General features: G+C 35.3%; 1 protein-coding gene across 1 annotated transcript in view; it reads right to left on the bottom strand.

Moving 5' to 3' along the window:
• eif3ea (eukaryotic translation initiation factor 3, subunit E, a) overlaps window positions 1–26,752 on the bottom strand; it is a 69,493-nt gene that overhangs the window by 20,814 nt on the left and 21,927 nt on the right. Inside the window, exons 6-10 of the mRNA XM_030158918.1 lie at window positions 24,943–25,068; window positions 24,491–24,615; window positions 15,733–15,859; window positions 13,793–13,894; window positions 86–195 (exon numbers count right to left, since the gene is read on the bottom strand). Coding sequence (XP_030014778.1) covers window positions 86–195; window positions 13,793–13,894; window positions 15,733–15,859; window positions 24,491–24,615; window positions 24,943–25,068 — 590 coding nt within the window. The remainder of the gene's footprint in view (window positions 1–85; window positions 196–13,792; window positions 13,895–15,732; window positions 15,860–24,490; window positions 24,616–24,942; window positions 25,069–26,752) is intronic.

The raw sequence follows: 26,752 nt of genomic DNA, 5'->3' as shown, positions 1-26,752 counted from the left end.
ACTTTTTGCATAGAAAAGGAAATGCAGAGTAAAGTTTCCCCTCATTATCTTGTAATTTTCAGTCGTTTTAGTGGTTTTGACTCACCTGATGCTAATGCACTGGTGAATTCTGCAGAAGGTCTCAAAGATGAAGAGTCGGGCATTCTCAATGAAGTCCTCCAGACAGGCGACCAGGAAGAAATCATTCACTAGAACCTAAAAGAAAACATAGCAGGTCACATTAGAGCAGAGCAAATATTACATCTAGTGGGGAAAAAAGCATCTAGTCCAAGTCAACAGTTAAATACAAGAACTAGTCGAGGCTTTTCTTCAGTCAACAGGACAATGAGCCATCTGACCAGAGAGAACATGGACAATCATGACAAACTCTGAGTCACTCTAAACTAAATATCACTGATCTACAAGTGAATGAAACCTCCAGAATTAAGGTTGCACCAATCCAATATTAGGATGGGATATCGGAGCTGATATCAACATTTTAGCTGGATCGGGGATCTGTAAAAGCAACCGATCTGTAAAACTGATCCCTCTATTTTAAATTTTTACAACATGGGCTACGTCATGCATGTCGAACATAATTCTGAAAATAATGTGACGGACCTGTATGTGGAGGATGTGGTGGGTTATATAGCTCTGTAGATAAAACTGTGGGCCAGATGATATTTATTTATTTCGAACATGCAAAGACACAAAATAGAACAAAACAAAGCAAAATAAGACAAAAACAAAACATTTAAATGAACAGAATCTATCGTCAAGTACGTGCAAGTCTGAATTTTGCAAGAAAAGGAGTAGGAAGAAAGGTTATAACAGTTTTGGATTTTTCATTATAGTTTAGTTTTATTTAGTTTTGACTTTTTTTCTCTAATTCAGTTAGTTTTAATTCGTTTTTAGAGCAGGTTTGCTAGTTTTTATTCGTTTTCATTTTTTTTCTAAATGCTTTGCTTTAGTTTAGTTTTAGTATTAATTTTAGTTTTGTCGTATCTTTTCTCTTCTTCTCGGTCGTATTCAAATAAATCCCAGACAGGACTCTGCTTTCTCCAAACTTTAGTCTCCATGTTTCCAGGTAGAGTGGGGACCAGAAGATGACTCTAAATGACAAGTGACGAGAAGTGACGGACCATGAAGTGTCGTATGGTGCCGCTAATTAAAATTGCTAGAGTGAAATAAATCACTTCCATATCAATCCGACATTGACAAAGACGAAAACGAAGGGAATTTTATCCATAATTTTTATCCGTTTTAGTTAGTTTTGTAAGCACACAATACAGTTTCAGTTAGCTATAATTTTTTTTCTTTTAATTACAGTTTTTATTTATTTCAGTTAACAAATATGTTTTTTCATCAGTTCTAGTTTTCATCATTTCGTTAACAATAATAAGCTTGGTAGGAAGAAGTAGAAACGTATTTAATCCTACCCCTCAAGTGCTTTTACACCTTTATCACTAACTTAATACAAGAATCAAACGATAATTTTTTCCTAATTTTAGTTTTTAACCACAACTAATACATAATGCAGTAATTGAATTATACACAACAATGTGCTATGTGCCAACTGATTTACACTGTTGTGATGTACAGCTGCAGTTTCTAATGCACCCACATGCAGTTCCTCATTTCAGTTTGAACTGAAGAAGTCTCTTGGATGAGAGACGAAACATGTTCAAAAGAGCTAAACCAGTCCAGTAGAACCGAGAAGAACTACCGAGAAAGTCACGGAACATAGTTTACATGTTTGCAGTAGCTTGTGGTAGTGGTGTTAAAGTCTGGAATAGACTGAGGGAGGAGCACAAGGAATGCTCAAACATAAGACAATTCAAAAACACTTATAAGAACATGTTTTTCACAAGATATAGGGAAGAGGGTTATTAATTGTCACCATATGTTCACTGTTGTTTATGTATACATTTCCTTCCTTGAGTTAGTTATTATTTATTAGCTAGCACAACTAAGAAAGGCATTGGTAAAAGATTATATGTGCATTTGTATGTGTGTATATGTATAAACGTATGTATGTGTATATGGATGAATGAGTGTGTGTTTGCGTGTGTGTGAATAGATATATAAATATAGAAGAGTAATGTAAAAGGAAGAGGGACATATATTATTAATAATATTGTAGGGAGAGGAGGTGGGATTAAATAAGTTATACTTCTTCCCACCCCTTTTCGGGCATGTAAATGGAATTATTGTGCTTTTCTTCTGACTAAGATTGTTATGATTCTTGATATTTGTATTATTATGTATGTTTTGCAAGTGCATATATGTTAAATTTCATTGCATGTTCAGAATAAATCACTAAATCAAAAATCACAAAATGATTGTAATATTTTGTTGGTCTGCCATTAGCTCTGCCTACAGGACAGTCATACTTTCTTCCAGGTAACATTTATGCAGCTCAAACATATTCATTTCTGCAGCAATTCTCCAATGGAAGGATCTGATCCAGTTAAATCCAATAGGGGCTGAGCTTCACCACATCCAGATCCACTTTCTGACACCTTTTTCCATCTCTTTTTAATAGTTTATTATTAGTGAAACCTGACTGCTGACTCACTTTATGCTACCTTCTACTTTTCCCTTCAGCTCAGTAGAATCACTGTCAAACTGCACATTTTCCAACTGCCTTCTCAGACATCTACGTCTATGTCGTCGTCTCCGTCCTCTTTTTCCAACCTGTAGAAAACAAAACCTACTATTTTTTGGTTCCGACAGGTTCCAAACCTATTTATTTTTGGTGGAAAAGCTCAGAAAGGCTCAGAATTCGGTTAACAAACCGGAACGTTCCTGGTCTAATGTGGTGGAAAAGGGCTTTGTGTAAAGAAGACTACACTGATCCAATGGAAAAGGAGGAAACCCAGTTGTTGTAACTTTAACCCATAAAGACCCAAAACTCCACTGGCCACTAAAACCATCTACTGATGGAACTGTTTAATACCTGTTGATCCACTAATCCTTTCAATACATGGAAATAATTGGTGTAAATTAGTTATTCATCTTTTCATGGTCATCAGACATAACCCATTTGGATGTTCAGAGGCAACAATGGAAACACCGTCATCTTCTACAACACTGATTCACCAGTAAAACCCATGGAGTTGGATCAATGACAGTGGATAGACACACTGGGTTTATGTTCAGTTATTAAGAGATTTTGTTGAAAAAGTCACTTTTTCTTCCGTTTTCTCTATTCTGATATAAAAACAGATGAATTTGAAGGCTTTGGGGTGCCTCAGGGTTCTATTCTGGATCCTGTTTTCTTTGTATATGCTGCCCCTGGGATCCACTTTTAGAAAGAACAACATCCAATTTCATTGTTTTGCAGATGATGGCCTTTCAAGTAAACATTAAAGCCTCTGTGCAGGTCCTATTGGACTATCTGCAGGATGTCATCTGTCATCTTCTACAACATTGATTCACCAGTAAAACCCATGGAGTTGGATCATTGACAGTGAATGGACACACTGGGTTTATGATAAGTTAATGAGAGACTTTAATGAAAAAGTCACTTTTTCTTCAGTTTTCTGTTTTGATACAATAACCTTTCAAGTAGTAATATTTGTCTTTTTTAAATGGAATTCTTCATTTTCTAACATTTCGCTGTGGTCTACATAAACTGGAAATGCTCTGCTTGGGTCTGAATTCTTCATTAATTCAACTCCACAGGTCCATCTTCAACCCTATTTCTGAGTAATGAAAGGTGGTTTGAAGTACTCGGAGAAATGTTCGTCTGAAGTCTGGACCTTATATGTGCAAATGTTGTGATGTAACTAGTTACAGACATAACAAATTAAGTGGGAATTAAAATATGTTGTAGAAATCCACTGGATTTTTGCCCAAATGAATATAAAGATAGTTTTGCAGCAGCTGGAGGGTTCAAATTCAAACTGTATGAACTATTAGGGTCCAAATACACAAAGAAATGAACCACAGACTAAAGAAAGTGGGTTTAGATAAATATGAGCCCTTTAAAAGTACTCTGAGTTTTCATGAACATAAAAATGAATTATAGGAAATTAAATATAGAAAAATACATGATTGTAAATCGTGGAAAAATGCAAAATACAGTGGATAATATTATAATAAATGGTGCTAAATTGCTTAAGAAAGGTTAAATAGAGAGAAAGATTCATTTGTGAACTGTCACAAAAGTAGCTCTGGGTCTTTATGGGTTAAAAACTGAAATATCTGAGTATTTTATTAATAAAACACCATGTGGACAGTGGTGGACTGTGGAATCATTACTGAACTCATCACATCTTGTTTAGATGTTGACGATGTTTTTCTTCATGCACTTTCTTTGCTTTTTCTTGTTTTGTTTTCTTTAATATGTGGATGAATAAGATGAATAATGATGGGTTGTTTTTTGGTTCCCACACCCAGGATGATCCCTGAACAATCGTTAATGTGAGCTGACACAACATGGAAATGCTGTGGTTGAAATGACATGGAATGAATTAAAGACACTGTTTGGTTGATCATGTGAAGGAATAGTGAGTTTTAACTAGGTCTGCCCTGCTCCATAAGAACAGTAGTACTAGTATGTTTATTTTATTTAGTGTTTTTTTTTTAGCTGTCTTGTTAAAGCTAAAGAAAGCACTATATACGTTATACTGTAGATTTTTTTAACTGTATTTGAGTTACTGTGTTGAGGTGTGGAAAAACACATAAAACCAATATACAAATATATCCATATATGCAGAAAAAAGCCATTAGACTGATAAATACAGCAGTATATACAGACCATACAAATAAACTTTTTTTTTTTTTAAATTATAAAACTAATATTTAAAGCAAGACACAAATTACTTCCAAATAAAATGCAGAAAACAAGTTTAAATGTATATGTAAAATAAATAAATATAAGGATAAGGAAAAGTAGCTGAATCCAGGATGGTAATGAGTTGAATGAAACTTGATTATTTTACGTTTTTGTTCATTTTGTTGGTTATTTTATTCTTTTTTTTGTCCAATTTGATGATTATTTTGTTCATATCATTAATTATTTTATTTTTTTTGTTCATTTTGTTGATTATTTTGTTCATTTTGTGATTAAGTTGCTCATTTTAGTTGTTTTTAAGAGTTATTTTTGTTCATTTATTTTGCTCATTTTGCTGTTTAGATTTTTTTTCCATTTCTGTTCATTCTGATGATTATTGTGTTGTTTTTTGAGTATTTTACTCTTTTGTTCATTTTGGCGATTGTTTTGCTCATTTTGTTGATTACATTCTTTTTTGTTAATTTTGTTGAATATTATGTTAATTTTGTTGGTTATTTTGTTGATTTCCTTTTCATTTCTGTTAATTTAGCTGATTGGGTTAAATTTATTGATTACTTTGTTCATGTTATTGATTATTTTTTCCTATTTTTGTACATTTTGTTGATTATTTTGTTCATTTTGTGATTAAATTGTTCATTTTATTTGTTTCTATGGGTTATTTTGTTCATTTATTTAGCTAATTTTCTGTTTATTTTGATTATTTTTTCATTTCTGTTCATTCTGGTGATAATTGTGTTGTTTTTTTGAGTATTCTACTCTTTTTTCATTTTGTTGATTGTTTTGTTCATTTTGTTGATCATTACATTGTTTTGTGTTAATTTTGTTGAATATTATGTTAATTTTGTTGGTTATTTTGTTGATTTCCTTTTCATTTCCATTCATTTAGCTGATAATTGTATTAATTTGGTTGATTACTTTGTTCATGTCGATTATTTTATCTTACTTTTGTTCATTTTGTCAATTTTTTTGGTCATTTTATGATTAAGTTATTCATTATTGTTAATTTTAGTTGTTTTTGTTGGTTATTTTGCTCATTTTGTTAATTCATTTTGCTTATTTGTGTTCGTGCTGTTGATTATTTGCACAATCAGAGTAAAGCGCGTAAACATGAGCAGCTCCCCCTCTCACATCTTTAAATTCCAGTCCAACCATATGAGCCGACCCGGCAACCACAGCGATGACCACACCGTCTCCGGCTTTCACACCAGTCATCTGCTCTGCTGCTTCAGTGTCAACACTTTTGTAAAGGATCGCCACAACTACAGCTATCCAACAACTGGAGCTCAACCAGTCCAAATAAACCCATAGATGAGCAGTGTGTTCAGGCGTCCGTATAGAGTATCACCTGCGCCGTGTTACGGTGGGAAATAAAAGGCTCGCTTGGACTCTGTGACATGACTGCACATGGACCATTTATCTCCTTCATCTACTGTAAATGTTCGTGACCCAGCTCTGGCCCCTGAGGTACCCCTGTGTGAAACCTTGGCCTTTTTCTCACTGCATTCCAACTCTGCAGTGAGTGAAACTGTCCACATACGGTTTTACAATGAAAGCTTCACATAATGTCATAGATTTTAGAAGTTGTGTTTCCCACAAAGCGGATTACCGCACAGAGTTGCAGTCATGACGCAATAAAAACCTGTTGCACAAACTCCTACAGGTTAAAGCGGATGAATGGTTTTAGTCATTATCGGCTTGACTGAATAACCTGAACAAATACGAACAACTTGAAATGTCTGTAGAGAAGTAAGCGGAATTTGAACATAATTTTGTTCATGTCTCTCAAGTTTTTGTTCATTTTTGTGCATGTTTTGTTCATGTTATTGCTTAGTTTGATCATATTTGTTGATTTTGGGGGTTTTTTTCTGTTAATTGTGTACATGTTTCTCAAATCTGTAGATCCACTGTCATCTGTAAGTTGTAATGTACACGTGTAAATGATAAACTGAGGCAGAATATTGGTAAACTGCACTTATTCTTAAGAAATTTCAGGTTGTTTGTCTTCCTTTTTTTTTAAAGGACAGCTTGTAGATGTAAACATTTCGATCATGTTATTTTACTTTTTTCACTGTAACAGAGAAAAGTTTGTTGTCATTATTTATAGGTTATGATTCTATTATTTTACTGGTTCAGATCACATTAGGCTGAATGTGGAATCTGAACTAAAATCAGTTGAACACCACTATTTTATGAGATGTGAAGAAATTCACTCCCACATGACTGGATTTAACCTTCAGCTTTGTAAACACCTGATCTTTATCTACATCTATTGAACTGATCTTTTATTCCTCAAACACTCTGGACCAAAACTTTTTACAAGATGTGACCAAGCTCTGGCCGCTGAGGTACTCCTGTGTGAAACATTCATCTTTTCCAAAATGTAATTTTACTTTTTTCACTCGAAAACAGAGAAAATTTTTGAGTTGACATTATTCAGATCCAGATAACTTTCTGTATTTCCTGGGGCAATTCAGTACACAAACATGGGCTGCAGCAGGACAGGACATTAGACACACATTCCACAACACAATACACTCAGATCTGTCAGTGAAAAGGACAGCTGAATGGTCCAGCCATGAAGTGCAACAATGACAAAGTGCAACCGTAGCAATAAAGAGATAAAATACATTATAAAAGACATTATTTATATATTATGTTATTATTTTACTGGTCTAACCCACTGGAGATCACATTGGGCTGAATGTGGAACCTGAATTAAAATGAGTTTAACACCACTGCTTTATGAGAAGTGAGGAAATTCACTTCCTCATGACTGGATTTAACCTTCAGCTTTGTAAACACCTCATCTTTAACTTTGTCTACTGAACTGATCTTTTATTCCTCAAACACTCTGTACCAAAACTTTTTCACTTTTTACGAGATGTGACCCAGCTCTGGCCCCTGAGGTACTCCCGTGTGAAACCTTTGCCTTTTTCAAAACCTTATTTTACTTATTTCACTCAAAAACAGAGAACATTTTTGAGTTGACATTATTTGTAAAATACGTTATTATTTTACTGGTCTGACCCACTGGAGATCACATTGGGCTGAATGTGAAACCTGAACTAAAATGAGTTGAACACCACTGCTTTATGGGATGTGAGGAAATCCACTCCGAAATGACTGGATTCAACCTTCAGCTTTGTAAACACCTCATCTTTAACTATGTCTACTGAACTGACCTTTTATTCCTCAAACACTTTGTACCAGAACTTTTTAGTTTTTACGAGATGTGACCCAGCTCTGGCCCCTGAGGTACTCCCGTGTGAAACCTTCACCTTTTTCAAAACATTATTTCACTTTTTTCACTCTAAAACAGAGAAAAATTTTGAGTTGACATTATTTATAAAATATGCTAAACATTTACTGGTCTAACCCACTGCAGATCACTTTGGGCTGACTGTGAAACCTGAACTAAAATGAGTTGAACACCACTGCTTTATGGGATGTGAGGAAATTCACTCCCAAATGACTGGATCCAACCATCAGCTTTGTAAACACCTCATCTTTAACTACATCTATTGAACTGATCTTTTATTCCTAAAACACTGTGTACCAAAACTTTTCACTTTTTACGATGTGACCCAGCCCTGGCCCCTGAGGAACTCCCGTGTGAAACCTTGGCCTTTTTCTCAGTGCATTCCAACTCTGCAGTGAGTGAGATTTCACATCGCAGACCTCCATCTTCAAACGCCCTCAGCCCTTTGTTTGCGTAAGCGTCGAACGCCGCTATCTACGCACAGTTTTGCTTAAATAAGTCTCAACTACATGGCACTATCAGGCAACACACATCTCAGCTATGACAACGCTTATCTAGGGCTGATAAACTTTGAACAGTTAAGTGCCCTAATTGCTGTCATCTGGGATTCAGACCACAAAGCTTAAACAAATTCTGAGAGGGGCCTGAAGAGCTCTTTTATGTGCAATCTGAGTGCCTGAATATAGGTAGGCCTATACTTTTCCGTCATCTAACATCTGACAGTGATTCCAAATTCTGGTGGAGTGGGAACCAAACAAAAAAAAGAACCTTAACAGGACAATTTCAACCCCAGCTAAACTCCCCATTTGAAAGCACTTGGCTCAAACCATTGTAAAGGGTACAGCGAATTGAACAAAAGTGGAGCTGAAAACAATACTCATTTCTTGCTATTACAGCAATCAGTAATGTGTGCCACTCTCCTCAGTGGCTCAAAACTGATGCATTACAAAAGCTCATCAAGATGAGAGTCCGACCCAGAGGGATATCCGCTTACCTCAATCACTTCATGGTCTGAGAAACAGCCCTTTACCTCGGAAATAACGGGCATTTTTTTAAGGCTTGTGTGTGAATTTCTGCAGGAATAAAGTGCTTTACTGACTTCAACCAGAAAATACTAGAAGATGATAAGGCTAGGGCTGGGAAATGGAATTAACCCTTTCATGCATAGTGGTCACTACAGTGGACAGTTACTCTACAGCTTTACTCTTCTATATTCATGGGTTTTGTTGTTTTAGTTCCATATCAACCAACACAGTGGACACTTATGCATTATCTCATAAACTGCAATTCATACCATTATTGTAACTTTGCTGTTCTTGATTGGTTCTTGAGTGGAAATCAATTGTTAATATTTATGTTTTGCATATTATCTCCATGAAGTGAGTAATAACTAGTATTAGAATATGTTAAAATGTGAGAAAACATCAGATTAGCTGCATTAAACATGGTTTCATTTCACTGTTGTCATATCACTTCATGATATTGGGTTTTAAATACATGTTTCTTTGCTTCAAGAATAAAATTCATGGTGCAGCTGAGTGGACATTTTTGTAACTATGAAAAACAGGTTGATTTAAAAAAAAAAAATTCAATCACATTGTTTTTTTTCATGCCTAAAGAGGAATAAAAACACTCAGGAAAAAAAAAAATCTTGATTAAGGTTCTCATAATTCATGCATGAAAGGGTTAAACTTTTATGGTTCATAAAGACAGTAGAATATCAAGGGGAGCCTCATATACTTTATGAAGTTTCCCTTGGCAAAGCAAATTTGTTCAGCACAAAAAGACAGACTACCATTCTGCTGTTATGATGCTGGACAAGACAAGTTATTAAAAAAATTTATAAACTTTTATGACAAAATACATACAATGCACTAGAGCTGCAATCTATTAATCGACTCAACGTGATCAAAAAAAAACAACAACATTAACCACAATTCTGAATCAAAGCTTTGTTTCCTTCATTTCTCTGCTGTTAAACATTGGTTCCACTGTTGTGTTTCACACGGATGCTTATTGTGACGCACAAAGAAGCTTCAATTCAGGAAAACTGCAATAGAATATTTCCCTTCAATCAATTCGAGTTGATTAATCAAATCGTGAATTTTTGCATTCGCTTCAAGCACCTAATCAATTAATTGGTTGCAGCTCTACAATGTACAAACTTAAAAAAAATCAAGATTAGTTCCTTCAAAATTCTTGTAATATATTAATTCTAAAGTGTTTCAAGTCACTGATGCTTCATTTTATTTCCAATAATCATCTTTCATGCAGTGCTTTTGTGGATTCGTGTAGATGTAGCTCATATATTGCATACATTTTTAATACAAAAACAGATTTAATTATTTTGGCCCTCATTAACGGTGATGTTTTCAGGAGATGCACAGAATGAATTAAACATCAGTATAAACAGCTGTAGGCTCTAACTTTAGACAATACAGTCCTGTGTAAAAGTCTTTTTCTTTGTTGTTTTCCAGGGTTGAAATGATCATACATGTGTATTTCTCAGTCTCTTTTTTTCAGATGCAACAAAAAAAAATACATGAAATACGTGCACAGCCTTAAAACACATAAAAAGTGAACTAAATGTGTTGTAAAGGTTAAAGTCACTATTTAGTTTGACCTCTGACCCCATGACCAGAAGAAGCACAAACAATTAGAAACATCTGACATGAGTCGAATCAAACCTGATTATTTTGTTCATTTTGTTAGTTATTTTGGTAATTATTTTACTCATTTTGTTAATTTTTTTTTTTTTCTTGGTTATTTTTTAAGTTTTGTTGATTAATTTTGTTCACTTTTTTCATTTCTGTTCATTTTGCTGATTATTTTATTCTTTTTTATTCATTTTGTTATTTTGTTCATTTTATTGATTTCACTGATTCTGTTTATTTTGTCAATTTTATTATTTTTGCTCATTTTATTGCTTATTTTGCTCATTCTGTGGATTTTCTTTGGTCATGTTTACCCTTTTTGTTAATAATATTGTACAGGTTGTGTCTATTCATATTTTATGTCTATTTTATTCGACTTTTAGTTATATTCTTACTTTACTTTAAGGTTTACATTCAATTTTCTTAATTTACTTTAGACTGTTTTTTGTAATTTTATATTTGCTATATTCTTATTTTCTGATGTGTTGGTTTTTTATGGGTTTTATTTTGTGCTGATTGGAATAGCATTAAATGACAAAGGCCATTCTATTCTATAAATAATTCTGTCCCATTTGTTGCTGTAGTAGAACAAACCGGAACCTTCAGTCAACCGCTGACGTGGTTCTTAAACATGTACTCATGGGAAACAGCCATATGATCAGACCACATGGTTTTCATTTATAGATGAAACAGAGGCCAAACAAGCCCAGCGTTAACCTCGTGTTCTTCTGGAGGTCCGAATGGTCACGACACCGGGTAAAAACATGTTAGGACACATATGCAAACACATACATCACAGTAGATAAAGTTACACAAAAACACTTAGAAGCACAGCATCAGTTCCTTCAACACCCGCTGAGTTACACTTATTCAGACCCACAACAGAGGACGTCACTATTTACAACAAGTAATCTGATAACATTTGTACAATCACTGCTTCCAATTAATCACCTATAATATGTCAGCCTGTTGTAGTCTAACCTGTCTAGACTGGGGGTGTCACACTCATTTTAGTTCAGGGGCCACGTACTGCCCACGCTGATCTGAAGTAAAACAAGGCTTATGCTATTGGGGGGATGAAAGCAAGGGTATATCAATCAATCAAACTTAATTTGTATAGCACTTTTCATACATGTTACATGTAGTACAAAGTGCTTCACATCAAACTCCCACTGTCCCGCAGCTGCAAATAAAAAAATTAAAAAAGTAACAAAGTAAAGCAATGTTTAAAAATAAGAGTTTCATCAAAAGCTAAACTAAAAAGATAAGTTTTGAGTTGTTTTTTTTTTTTTTTTAAATATGAACACTCACACAATCCTCTGCTATAATTAAATTTATCCATGATAATTGTTAGACAATCGATATGAACTCAGTTTGAGTTACATGGACCTGATAGTGTTCATGTTTTTGGTCATGTGAAAAAATATTGAGAAAAATATGGGGTATGACCCAGAGTTTATGATGGCAGTAAATTTACTCACCTAATTTGCATATTGTGACATCACAGGGTGGCGGCCATATTGGATTGCACAATTTTTAGTAAAATTTAACTCTGAACATATTTACATGGAAGTTTTCTTTGTTTGTTTTTTTCATCTTATCCTTAAAATAAAACAATTTAAACATGAGTAGAAAATAAAATGCAGTATGTTTTATTATCTTTTTATCCAAGCAGCTAAAATGCTCAGGGGCCACCTACTGCCCACGTTGATCTTAAGTAAAACAAGGCTTACGCTGTCGGGGGGATGACAGCAAGGGTATGTCCCCCAGAACCCCCCAATCCTCTACTATATATAAATCTATCCACGATAATTGTTAGACAATCCATATGAACTCAGTCTGAGTTACATGGACCTGATAGTGTTCATGTTTTTGTTCATGTGAAAAAATATTGAGAAAAATATTGGGTATGACCCAGAGTTTATGATGGGAGTAAATTTACTCATCTAATTTGTATATTGTGATGTTACAGGGCGGTAGCCATATTAGACTGCACAACTTTTAGTAAAATTTAACTCTGAACATATTTACATGGAAGTTTTCTTAGTGTTTGTTTGTTTTTATCTTACCCTTACAATAACATAACTTAAATATTAGTAGAAAATAAAATGCAGTAAGTTTTAGCATCTTTTTATCCAAGCAGCAGAGTAGACAAATCTGTCATAATAATATAATACATAATACATTTTATTTATAGGTGCCTTTCAGGACACTCAAGATTACTGTACAAAGTTGTTGAAATAAATAAAACACAAATAAAATTACACACATACATATATAAAACACATAGGTACATAAAATGGCAGCAAATAAAAATGAAATTATGGAGTTGAGTAGGTCTGAATAAATAAGTCTTAAACTGGGATTATCTATCCAAATTAAATCAACTTTACTTACTAAACCAGCTCAGGACCACACCTTTAAACTGGATTTTCTTCTTCACTCTCAATAAAAACGTGCCCTGAAATGGTGTTAGGACTGAAGGGGCACATGTCCGTCACCTATTGGTGGGAGGTGGTAACAAGATTTGGTAACTATCTGGAGTTATGGTATGTTTCAGTTAGTTATGTGGAATGTCGTAACACTTCAGCGCTTAAAGGGTTAATATGATCATGTTGACTGTGTGTTGCTTTGTGTTCATCATACAAAGACGAATTACTAGAACTATATTCTCATTTTGTTCTCACAGTTCCAGTTCATTTCACTTGATAAACACTGTGATAGATCTCCCTCTTAAAGCCAGTGTCTGTACGCCTCTGCACTTTAGCGTCGACAGTTTAGCTCATAAAGCTTTTACTGTTAACTACAAGCCTGATGGGTCAATTACAGGCCGTAGTAAAATCTGACTGAAGCCTGACTCATACAGTGTCCGAGAGCATCTCTACATCTGACATTATGATTTCAGACACGATCGTCACTGTTCCGTCTGCGTCACTCCCATGCCAAACAGGAGGTCAGACAGAGATCACATGACTAGTGCAGATGTTTACTACGACGCTGTGTGTGTGAAAGTCGCCCGGTCCGACCACAAACAATAAACCACCATCACCTCCTTCTCAGTTTTAGGAGAAAAGTTGAAATGTCAAAGTGTTTACTCACTGATTCACACTCCCGGAGTTTCTTCTGAGCGCCGTCGAAATCAAAGTTCACGTAGAGGCATTCCACGAACTCTGTGATCGGGTCTTTGTAGGTGTAAGACTCCTGAAAAATAAAGTGTAGAGAGCAATCAGTTATTTATATATACTTATGTAAGCCTCAAAGACCCAGACAGCTACAGGAAATTAAAACCATCTATTAATGAAACTGTTTAATACATGTTGATCCACTAATCCTATTAATACATGTAAATAATTAGCGTAAAATGCAGTTTGTCATCGGTTCATGGTAATGTTTCATTCGCGAAAGAACATAGAAAACATGTTTAAACTGAGAAAATGTGTCATTTTAAGGAAAAATGAGCATTGAAAAAGAAAAACTCCATGTAAAATGAGGAAAAAATGAAACAAAAAAACCTTGAAATGTGATATAAAAGTGAAAAAACACATGCACAATGAAGAGAAAATGAATATACTTGAAAAATGAGCAGAGTTCATTATTTTGTAACATTCAGAACTTCAGAACAGACCTAAGTCTTTAATCCTCAAGGTCAAAACCACCTATACCTGTTGATCCATTAATCATATCAATACATGGAAATAATTGGTGTAAAACGCAAAAAAATATAGGTCAAAATTGAACTACACTGTACAATTTCTGAATAAATAGGATTTTACTTTATTAAAAGGCTGGAAAATGGTATAATACCAGTTCAATTTGAAGGCTTTGGGGTGCCTCAGGGTTCTATCCTGGATCCTGTTTTCTTTGTATATGCTAACCCTGGGTTCCATTTTTAGAAATCACAACATCCAATTTCATTGTTTTGCGGATGATATGCTAATCTACTTGCCCGTTAAAGTAAATAATAAAGCCTCTGTGCAGGTCCTATTGGACTATCTGAAGGATGTCATCTGTCATCTTCTACAACATTGATTCACCAGTAAAAACCCATGGAGTTGGATCAATGACAGTGGATGGACACATTGGGTCAATAAATGAGAGATTTGCAGAAAAGGTCAATTTTTCACTTAGGAAAGGATAAATGCAGCAAAAATAAAGTTACCACAAAATTATTTGTATGTCTTTATGGATTGTTTCTGAAACAGTTATTTTATAAGACGTTACTTATATAGACCAAAAAGTAACTCAGTTGAATGACAATGTTTGCAGACGCTTGTTTTTGCATTCTATTATTGATATAACTCCTGAAAAAGCCAATTTTTCTTCAATTTTCAGTGTTTCTGATATAATAACCCTTTACTCTAGTCTGAGCATTTACAAAGATCCACATGATCTGTAAATTAAATATAGGAAAAAAAAAACAACAGATTTTTACTGACATTAGAAAAAAAAAAAATACAATGGATAATATGATAAATCACTTAAGAATCCAAAGTAGCATTGGGTCTTTATGGGTTAATCTAACAAACATGTTCATAAAGTCAATATCTACTTATAAAAGTTAAAATGGTAGTACAAGCTAATGCCATCAGTGCAGTTCTAATGTAAATCTGGTCACGGTTACTGACATCTGAAAGGTCTTTTACGTGAAAAATGTCCACCTGCTGACACATAAACAAACCCAAAGCTTTCAAAAGGAGCTGAATGAAATCATGGTGAACTCTGAACAGTTTCATACTGTGTTTAGAAGAAGAGTCACAACCCGACCTGAGGCCATACCGCTCACAGCACCGAGCACATGTTTTAGTGATTACCCACAATCCACCAAGACAGTGGTGAGACCTCCGTAGCAGCTACTGTCAGCGGTGGTTTTCGAGGCTTTTCCATCTCAGAGCTAAACCCTAATACACACTTCTGCACTTATAAGGAAACGTTCACAATCGTTCCACGGTCAGTTACTGATCCTTCAAAGCTTCTTCGCATCTGCAGGAAAATGAGAAATGACTTGACAACACTGTGGCCTTTGTGAAGAGGTTTGTTACCTGCTGTATGACCTTTACCAAATCCTTCAGAACCTGCCGGCGCTTACGGACGTCCTTGTTTGTAATAACCGCGGTGGTTAGGTAACGCAAGATGTGGGGGCACATAGTCTGGATCGCATTGAGGTATCTGGAAAGAAAGAGGATAAAAGTAATCACTCACTAGACTGATATTCAGACATGATCTTTACGAAGACACATAATAGAACATTTTGGCTGCTTACAAGGCTCCTGGCATTTAGAATGACGAGAAAAGCCTCTGCAGTTTGTCTGTTTTATTCATGAAAGACCATAGAAAACATGTTTAAACTGGGAAAATGGACCGTTTTGAGGACGAATGAGCACTGAAAAGGACAAAATGCTTGTAAAATGAGGAAAAAATGAAGAAAAAAACTTGAAATGTGGTATAATAGTGAAGAAATGCATATAAAATGAGGAAAAAAATTAAGAATATTCTTGGAAAAAAAGAGCAAAGTACATTTCAGAACCTGCATTTAGTCTTTAACCGTCAAACACCAAAACTATCAATACCTGTTGATCCACTAATCCTATTAATCCATGTAAATAATAGGCATAAAATCCAAAAAAATATAGGCTGAAATTTATCTAGACCATATAAATACTGAATAATTAGGAATTTACTTTGTTAGAAAACTTGAAAGATTTAAAATCAATTCCATATTTACATGTTTGTCGTCATTTGTCTTGATTTCTGTAGTTTTTTAAGCAAATATTAGTCTTTACTTATCAAGGTCAACTAATAAAACCTAAACATCCGCTGTCGACCAAAATCATCTACTGATCTAAACTGTTTAATACCTGCTGATCCACTAATCCTATCAATACATGTCGATAATTGGTGTAAAATACAGTTTGTCATCTTTTCATGGTCATCAGATATGACCCATTTGGATGTTCGGAGGCCCCACAGTTACCATGGAAACACCGTCATCTTCTACAACATTGATTCACCAGTAAAACCCATGGAGTTGGATCAATGACAGTGGATGTAGAGACACTTGGTTTTATATTCAGTTATTGATATATTTTGCTGAAAAAGTCATTTTTCCTCAGTTTTCTCTGAATTTGAAGGCTCTGGGGTGCCCCAGGGTTCTATTCTGGATCCTGTTTTCTTTGTATATGCTGAACCTGGGTTCCATTTTTAAAAACTACAACATCCAATTTCATGGTTTTGCAGATGATGTGCTAATCTATTTGCCCTTTAAAGTCAATAATAAAGCCTCTGTGCAGGTCCTATTGGACTATCTGCAGGATGTCATCTGTGATCTTCTACAACATTAATTCACCAGTAAAACCCATGGAGTTGGATCAATGACAGTGGATGGACACGCTGGGTTTAGTTTCAGCTATTGATAGATTTGCAGAAAAAGTCACTATAAATATAGTTCTAACGCAAGATGTGTAGGATACATAGCCTGGATACCACTGCGGTATGTGGAAGGAAAGAGGATAAAAGTAATCATTTATTAGACTGATATTCCGACATGATCTTTACCAGGACACAGAATAGAACATTTTGGCTGCTCATAAGGCTCCTGGCATTTAGAATGAAGAGAAAGCGTCTGCAGCCAAACAGATAAAAGTCCTAACAGGACTCACTGCTGGACAGGAGTCCCAGCGTTAAGCCGTCTCTTTCATTAGTGTCCGATGAGAGGGAGGAGGAAAAGGAAACCCTGGCAAGAAGATATAGATCAGTGAGCAGGGACCTGCCCAGTAGCTGAAACCCAATCCATCAGGGACTGATGTTTCAACCACAGGTCAACTGGCTCAGAACACAAGAGACAAGACACTGTTACAGGCTCTAATCCCAGCCCGATGCTGGAGACGGGGTTCTGGACAAAACAACATGGAAGGACCGAACATATGCTGCCTTCAGGTGCTGTTGGGAAGATGAGCCTTTCCACTTATGAACTCAAAATTATGAGTAGATTGTGTTTGAAAGCTTTTGTTGTTGTAGTGAAATGAAAAACAGTTCCAGTGTCCCTGTACATCTTGTGTGTTCTTTCTGAATCAGTCCAAGTTGAATGTGTGAGGTTGATCAGGTTCTGTTCTATGTTCCAGTCCTGTGGTCTGGATGCACATCAATCTGCCAATAGAAGTGGGCGGGACTTTCACTGGAGGAGAACTCAACACATTCAGTCCAAGTCCATAGATGGCTTCATATACAATTTTCGAGTTTGTAACTGGTATTTCCCATAATTCCCATAGCACATGAAGGCACCTTCCTCAATAATAGAGGAGATCAGCTACAGTTAAATGTAGAATAGAACAAAATAGAATAGAGTACAATAGAATAGAAATCAGCTGGAGTTAAATGTAGAGTAGAATAGAATAGAAATCAGCTGGAGTTAAATGTAGAGTAGAATAGACTTTTTCGTCATTGTGTTACTCCCGTCAGTGCAACAATATTAATAATAAAACACCAATACTTCAGAAAATAAGAAGAGAGCAAATATAACATTACAAAAACTAAAGATAAGACAGTAGAATATAAAATTTTACCCAAGTCAGATAAGAATAGAGCTAAGTTGAATAAAAAAAAACAAAAATCGACACAAAATATGAATTGACAAAATAACAATAACAGTATGTATAAATCTAATCCTAAATATCTACAGTTTAAAGTGTCCTATATTAAATGTGGGTTTGCGGTTTATGCCCCTCAGATCGCAGATAGCGTGGTCCACATGGAGGCTGCCGACAACGCTTTAATGATCTGGACCAATTAAAGGGACCGGGGGGGGGGGGACCTGTGGCCGCTGTGATGTCGCTCTAAAAACAGCAGTGGGCGACTTGGCAGAGGCTGGGCCGACCTGCTTTTAGGGGAGCGCTCTCCCTCGCCCTCTTTGTAGTTGCTTTGCCTCCCGTGGAAGAACCGCAACGCACCGTGCTGTGTTCCTGATTAACTTACACCTACTCACTCTCCAGAGGGAGCTCCAGTAGCAAGAGATCCTGCATGAGTCGGTGTAGCGGATCTGCAGGCCTTTCACCCCAGCCCACTTAGGGGACCGTGCCGTTTGAGTTATGCTGCTACAAGTATTGTTGTGCTGGTTTACTGAAGATGCTACTGAGGCATGCAGCCAAGAAATCAAATAGGAGCTCAAATATCCACTGTTCTACAGGGTGGGGGGGCAGCAGGAGAATGAACAGGACAGGAAAGTTCCCATTTGAAGAACAGAGAACGTCAGACCTGCTGAGAAAAATTAAGCAGACAATAAGAAAGATACAGATAAACTACAAGGACAAAACTATGTGGGCACGTTGAATTCAGGTGGGGTTTTTTTAAACAGGGGTCTGGAATCCAAAACAATAATGACTAATGTCAGAATATAGTTTTATATTGGGATAAATATCATTGCACTGATTAGTTACCTCCGCCAGGAGGTATTGTGATCACTTTGCTTTGTGTGTGTGTTTGTTTTTTAGCAAGATAACTCAAAAAGTTATGGACAGATTTGGATGAAAATTTCAGGAAATGTTGATACTGGCACAAGGAACAAATGATTAAATTTTGGTGGTGATTGGGGGGGCCTGATCTGCCTTGGCGGAGGTCTGCGCTCTCTGAGTGCTTTTCTTGTTTGGGTTGAAATTGTTATCATTGCTTCCAAAATGAATCAGATGGTTTGGACTTCATTTCTCTCAACACTGATTTTTAATTTTTTTTTTTTATCCATGACAAGGGGTGTGTACTGGCAAGAATCTGGCAATATGATACAAATCACAATACTAAGATCACAATACGATATATTATGATACTGTTAAAAAGGCAATTTTTTGTTTGTTTCCTTTTTTAAATGATTATTTCCATGAAGAACTGAATTACACCAGAAATATGCACCAATGCTAAACACATTTTTATTTGATCAGAACAGATTTAATGATATATCACTAAATGTTTCTGTGTTCAAACTGAAATTCTGTTTTACAGACATTATAGTTTAAGATCCTGTTCAAATGTTGATATTCTATTAGTTCAGAACATCAGAACATTATTTTTGTGCGATCCCAACAAAGGAACTAACATTATTTAATAAAAGAGTGTTAAATAATAATAATAAATAAAATATAAACACAAAAGAAAAACAAAAATGAGCCTCCACAATATCTGCATTTCAATAAATACCTAAAAATATCGATACAGTACTTTTTAATATTGATACAGTATTGTGAAATGAAATATCACGATATACTGCAGAACCAATATTTTCTTACACCCCTATCCATGACAATGATTTTAAATGTTCTACCTCTAAATTTCTACAATATGTTTCCTGTAAATAATAATTTTCTTTCACAACTAACCATCTCATTTCTTCACATCTCACTGAGGAAGAAAAATCTCCAATTAAACTTTAAAGTAATATTGAAATTTATAAACTATATGGACATAAATATTGGGACACATCATGTCTACAGCTGTACAATGTCCTGTTCATGAGGATTTAAGATATAAATGAATAAATAAATTCTGTTTGTGTGCTGCCTCTTGGCCAGGTCAGTATTGGAAATGAGAATCAGTTCTCAACTGACTTACCCACTTAAATAAGTGAATAAAAGTGGAGTTTGATAAATGACAGTGGATGGAGACACTTGTTTTTGTGTTCAGTTAATGGCATATTTTACAGAAAAAAAAAAACACTTTTTCTTCAGTTTTTTTGTTTCTTACATAACCCTCAACTTTACTATGAGTTTTCATCAACATCTACATGATTGTTGAATTAAATATAAGAAAAACATGAAATTGTTCCAAAAAAATCATGGGAAGGAATGCTTCTAGGACCTAAAAAAGTGTTTGTTAAAGGTGCTCTTTGGAAAAAAGAATTCATAAAATAGATGAAACAAACAGGAAGAAAACTCTAAGGCGCTGTCTTTAAGCATTAAAATGCCTTTATTCTGATGGCGTAAGGTCTATATATGACCATGCCATGAGATTAAAGGCATTTTAATGCTTAGGGGTCCACAGTCACAGCCCCGTGACTGAATCACATGACATTTTCAACACGTCGTAGCATCGGATGTCGATCACATATTTGATACTGATAGAGCGAATACAACCTGAGATATGACGTTTTGAAACCGGAGCAAACAAGCAATATAGTTTTATTATAGCGATACAGCGTTATTATAGCGATATAAAGCAAGCATTACATTTCTGACCATATCTTCATCATTTTTTGTCCCTTTTCAAAACAGAAAAAACTGGCCGAATCTGCGGATTGTAATCCACAGACTGCATTAGCATTACATGTAAGGGTGAGGATGACCCCCACCTGAACTGGATGTGGAAACCTGGAGGCGGGTGAGAAAACTGGAGAAAACGCCTGTGTAAAGATATGCTTTTATGTCAAATATTTGAGTATAGTTTAATTTATTACAATTTTGATTTTATATACCCAATATTTAGAACCAAAATTCACTTTTAAAGTCTTTAAAAAGGTTCATTAAGCATCTGTGTGTTACTTATGCAATAAATTATACACATTTTTGAAATCGGATTTTATATTTTTGTGTGTTTTTTGTCCTTTTGTACTGATATAGTAGGTTAAAGTGACAAAATAACAGGCAGATGAAATAGATGAAGTTGTGCTGAAAAAAAGATACCAAACATGGGTGTAGTAAACATTTCTTTATATAGTATATAAAGGCAAAATCAAAAATACTGAAAAACAGCCAAAAAAGGCTCAGACCCTTAAGGGTTAAAGAGAGTGCCTTAGAGTTTTCTTCTTGTTTGTCAAAAGAAAAACATGATTTACACTGAAAAAAAACAAAACAAAACACAAAATATAGAGGAAAATATACCAAATGGTGATCAATCATTTAAAAATTAAATATCTTTGGAGCTGCCACAAAAGTAGCACTGGGTCTTTATGGGTTAAATATTAGTTGTCGTGTTTTAAACTGAATCTGGACATTTTAGAGTTTGTAATGAGGACGGTGTTGAAGCACCAGATGCCCAAGGTACTGGGTTACCGAGCACACCCCCAAATCGTGGCAGCTCGACAATAACACACAAATAAGGCTGGGGCCGACATGTGCTGACTGCAGGGGTAAAGGAGGTCAAATGTGGAGCTGAAGGCCAGCCACTGGTCACCGACTTCAGCCAAAGGAAGTAATGGTCAAGAAATGGGATACAAGAGCAAAGCCAAGCCTCAGCGGGGAAAACATGAGGTTTCTAGACTGTGAAACTGCAAAGCACACAAAACTACCTCAGTTTGTCCACACAGATGGTTGGGTGAGCTTTTCATGAGTAATTATTGGGCAGGCCTCCTTAATCATCCACAATAAAATTAAAAACTGAGTAAAATTCAGGGAAGCAGACATTTGAGTGTGCTGTGTTGTGGTGGCCTGTCATACTGTCTGTGGAGCCCAATCATCTGTAGAATTATACAAGCCTGCAATCAGAACAGGGGGAGGGAGCAAACACATCAAAATAGGTGGTGTGCAAATTTTAACGCAGTGTATAAAGTTTCCGATCTGCGATGCACATGGCCTCCTTCTCAACTTGGAGAGTAAACAGACCACACGAAAACACACACACACACACACACACACTTCTGAAACCACTTAAAAAATACCAGCAGGGTTCATGAAGAAGCCCACCGCCCAAAATGTGTTATTAAAGCAAATGGTTTTCTCTAAATCAAGTTCGTTTAAAAAAAAAAAAAAAAAAAAAGACGAAGGCAGACGATTCTTATTCGCTCCCGATTGATTTATATCATTGACACAAAAACTCACATTGAAGCATAATAGTAGAATTTTTTTAATTTCAGCTTTTATTTATTGTATTTTATTCTGTTGGGTCATCAAATGTAGCTTTCAATTTTGTTAAAGCTGGAAATAACTTAGCGATGACTACTATCATTCTAGAATGGAGGGACACAGCCATGTGCAAATACATTGTAAATATGTATATATTTAATTTAATCTAAATCTTTATATAAATACTTCTTTTTTGTCTTCCTATCTCATGTTGCACAAGTGTATATTTTCTGTTTTCTGACTTTCCTGTACTTTATTTTTGTATTTACTGCTGTAAACTGACAACTGTATCCATTGTGGAATCAATAAAATCTATCTTATCTGAGAAGAGAACTTTATTGATTCACTTATTATTATGGTACAAAGAGAAAATGATTTAGCAGCATCCTCCTCTGCAGTCACAGTAAAAGAATGGTAATAAAAATCAATCTAATAAAACAAATACTAAAAAACACTAAAAATGCAGTTCATATACAGTAAATAGACAATGATAAACGCAATGCTACAAACTGTCTAAAAAATGTTATGCTATGTTATGCCATGTTATGCTACACCATGCTATGCTATGTTATGCTATGTTGTTCAATGCAATGTTATGCTATGCTACGTTATGCTACACCATACTATGCTATGTTATGCTATTATTATTATGTATTTATCTATTCATTTACTTTTATTAATCTGTTTTCTAGCTGGCATATTTTTCTACTTTGTTATTTATTTTATTATATTTTAACTTATTTATTGGTTGATTTAAAATTGCTTTTTATTTTGAGTTTATATCTTGCCCCTGGTGTTTCCTCAGTTATGCTAGCACTTCCTCAGCTCCCGTCTTTTTGTATGAAGGCTGTTTTTATTTTAGTCTTTACCACTTCAAAGTCTTTCCTTGTGTGCGTGTGTTTTATTGTTATAATTGTGCGAAGCATTTTGTGTTGCACTCAGTATGACAAGTGCTATCTAAATAAAGTTTGATTGATTGAGCTATGTTATGTTATTTTATGCTATGTCATGTTATGCTAGCTTATGCTAAATTATGCTATGTTATGCTATGCTATGTTGTGTTATTTTATGGTGTGGTATGCCATGTTATTCTATGCTACGCTATGTTATTTTATGCTATGCTATGTTATTTTTTGCTATGTTATGTTATTTTATGGTATGCTATGCTATGCTATTCTATGCTATGTTATGTTATTTTATGCTATGCTATGTTATGCTATTTTATGCTGTTATGTTATTTTATGCTATGCTATGTTATGTTATTCTATGGTATGCTATGTTATTCTATGCTATGCTATCTTATTTTATGTTATGTTATTTTATGCTTTGTTATGTTATTTTATGGTATGCTATGTTATTCTATGCTATGCTATTTTATGCTATGTTATGTTATTTTATGCTATGCTGTGTTATGCTATTTTATCGTATGCTATGTTATTCTATGCAATGCTATCTTATTTTATGTTATGTTATTTTATGCTTTGTTATGTTATTTTATGGTATGCTATGTTATTCTATGCTATTTTATGCTATGTTATGTTATTTCATGGTATGCTATGCTATGTTATTCTATACTATGCTATCTTATTTTATGTTATGTTATTTCATGCTATGTTATGTTATTTTATGGTATGTTATGCTGTGTTATTCTATGCTATGCTATCTTACTTTATGTTACGTTATTTTATGCTATGTTATGTTATTTTATGGTATGCTATGTTATATTACCTTATGCTATGTAATTCTATGTTATATTAGCTATTATTTCACTTGAGATCACATTGGTCTACATGTGACCCCTGAACTAAATCCAGTCAGACATCCTTTACTGAGAATGTCTTCAGTGTAATTTTTTAATCCTTACTCCATAACTAATACAGGATTTAACCACAACTGGTAAAGAATAGACAGTAACTGCAACATCAACCCTCTTATTCTGGATGTGAGGCAGACTAGATACAACAGTAGAAATAGTACTTACTGAGGCTGATACAGAAACAGCTCAATGATGTTGTCTCTGCCCTTGGGGTGGTTGAAGAACACGAACAGAGACCAGTGAATGAGCCACGTCCTCTGCTGAAGAGACTGGAGAGGGGAGCTGACAGACTGGACGGACAAACCCAAACCCAGACAGAAGGGGAAAAAAAAGAACAGAAAGATGGTTCAAAATGAGCCCAGATAAGACGAAGATGTAATAAAAACCTAAAACAGCAACATCACTTCGATTAAAAGTTAGGCAAAAGTAGTTCTGTCCTCCGCTAGGACTCCAGAAAAAATCATTTCTACTCAAATTGGGGTTTGTGAAGGTGGATCAGTGTGTGGGGAAGGAATAAAACGCCACCGAAGAGCTGTACCGAAAGTGAAACGTCAATATGAGCGTCTATGTAAGGTAATCTAAATGCAGTATCAGATTCTGAGAAGTGGGGCATTTACGTTGTTATCGATAGTCTCCCTCAGGCGGGTCAGGTCCTCCATGGCTGCCTCCCAGTTCTGCATCAGGATCTCAGAGGCCAGTTTCCCCCACAGAGAACTCAGAGCATTTCTGTCTGTAGATGGAACCTGGATGAGAAACGACAGAGAAATGATTAAAACCTGAAGCACAAACGGCTCGAACCGATGGACAACCTTTAACACTGATCCTACAGGTCAGTGGATTGGATCGTATCATCTGCAGGACAAAGGAAATAAGCAGTCACACTCTGATTTACACTGGATAAATTAAATTATGTCACTCTATGTCATATTAGTTCAGGTTCCACGTTCAGCCTAGTATGATCCCAAATGGGCCGGACCAGTAAAACAATAACATAATAACCTACAAATAATGACAAATCCACACTTTCCTTTATGTTTTAGGCTTTGTTTACATGTAGCTGGTATCTGCTTTTGTGCCTATAGTTTACCTGACAACGTCGGCCACGCCCACCGAAAATGGTGGTTTCTAAAAACTGTGGCCAAAGTAGATTTCGACAAATTTCACGTTTATGTGCAAACAAAGGGAAACGGATCTCGGACAGATGTGACAGTTTGACAGAAATATATTTGAGTCACGTGTGAAGTAACGGAAGCAGCGTTTTAAGGCTAATGACATTAATTTTGTCTTCTGTTCATGTAATTGTACTTTTCCGTTTTCTTTTGTTCAAACAAGGTAGCATAAGGAAGCAGTGTTTTGTTGTGATTCTTCTCAGGACTCTGATTGGTTAATGGTACTTGATCGTTTCACCACACTGCCACCTACAGGCTTGACATGCTCTTAACGGTGTAGATAAACGGGGCCGTGTAAACCAAGAGTTTTTCAAAAACGGTCAAGTGTGCACAAGGATTTTTTGTTTTTAAATGGAGAGGGGAAAATATCTGTTTTCCAACATACCCGATTCCATGTAAACGTAGAGTGCAAAAAAGTAAAATTACATTATGAAAATGTGAAAAATCTGAACAGTCATATACAGCCTGAAATGTCTGAACCCTTTAACCCCTAAGACATTATTTCTGCTGTGAATCTGCATCTGTTTCAGGTTCATTAAAGTTGCTGTGAGTATGTGCTTGTGTTCCTTTTCTTCAGTGGTTTTGTTTTACTGTGCGTTTTAGGGTCAAAACAGGTGGAATAACAGAAAAAAAACAAAGAGAGGAATTGAAGTTTGACAGGTTTAGACTAAATAAGGCACTAGAATGTACATCAATAACAGATTTAGGATGTTGAACATCAGCTGTGAACTGGAACACACTGAACAACAACAAGGATTTGAATTTGGGCCCAGTAGTTTATGTTTTGGGCTATTTTTTTCTATACAAGTCCAGCTGCTTTTTGACACCTGGTTGAACTCCAAAAAACAATTACACGGTAAAAAGTCAGTAAAAACAAAAAACGACAAAGAAAATGGTGTATTTAAAAAAAAAAAAAAAGCTTAAATGTCTATTTTTATAGTGAGTCGGTCTCACTCATTGCTCTGTTTTACCCCCCATTCCACAGGCGGTGGGGGGTAAACTGAGCATGCCCAGATGCCTATGGAAAGAATAAGGTCTATTCTATCAGCACGATTTGAAATGTTTCCTATTGTGCAAATGGTTGAATTTTTATGAATCCTTAAATTAAATTATAAATTCAGAACGCTCACCACAGACACGTCAGGGGTTAAAGGGTTTAGAAAAATAAGTGCAATTTCAAGATTAAATCAATTAGATCAAAGCTTATTATTATTATTAGCACAACCTACAGAAAACATTTACTAAAAGGCAGAATATC

This window comes from Sphaeramia orbicularis, chromosome 16 (assembly GCF_902148855.1).
Source record: "Sphaeramia orbicularis chromosome 16, fSphaOr1.1, whole genome shotgun sequence".
NCBI classification, from domain to species: domain Eukaryota; kingdom Metazoa; phylum Chordata; class Actinopteri; order Kurtiformes; family Apogonidae; genus Sphaeramia; species Sphaeramia orbicularis.
This window is presented reverse-complemented; position numbering and strand designations above follow the sequence as displayed.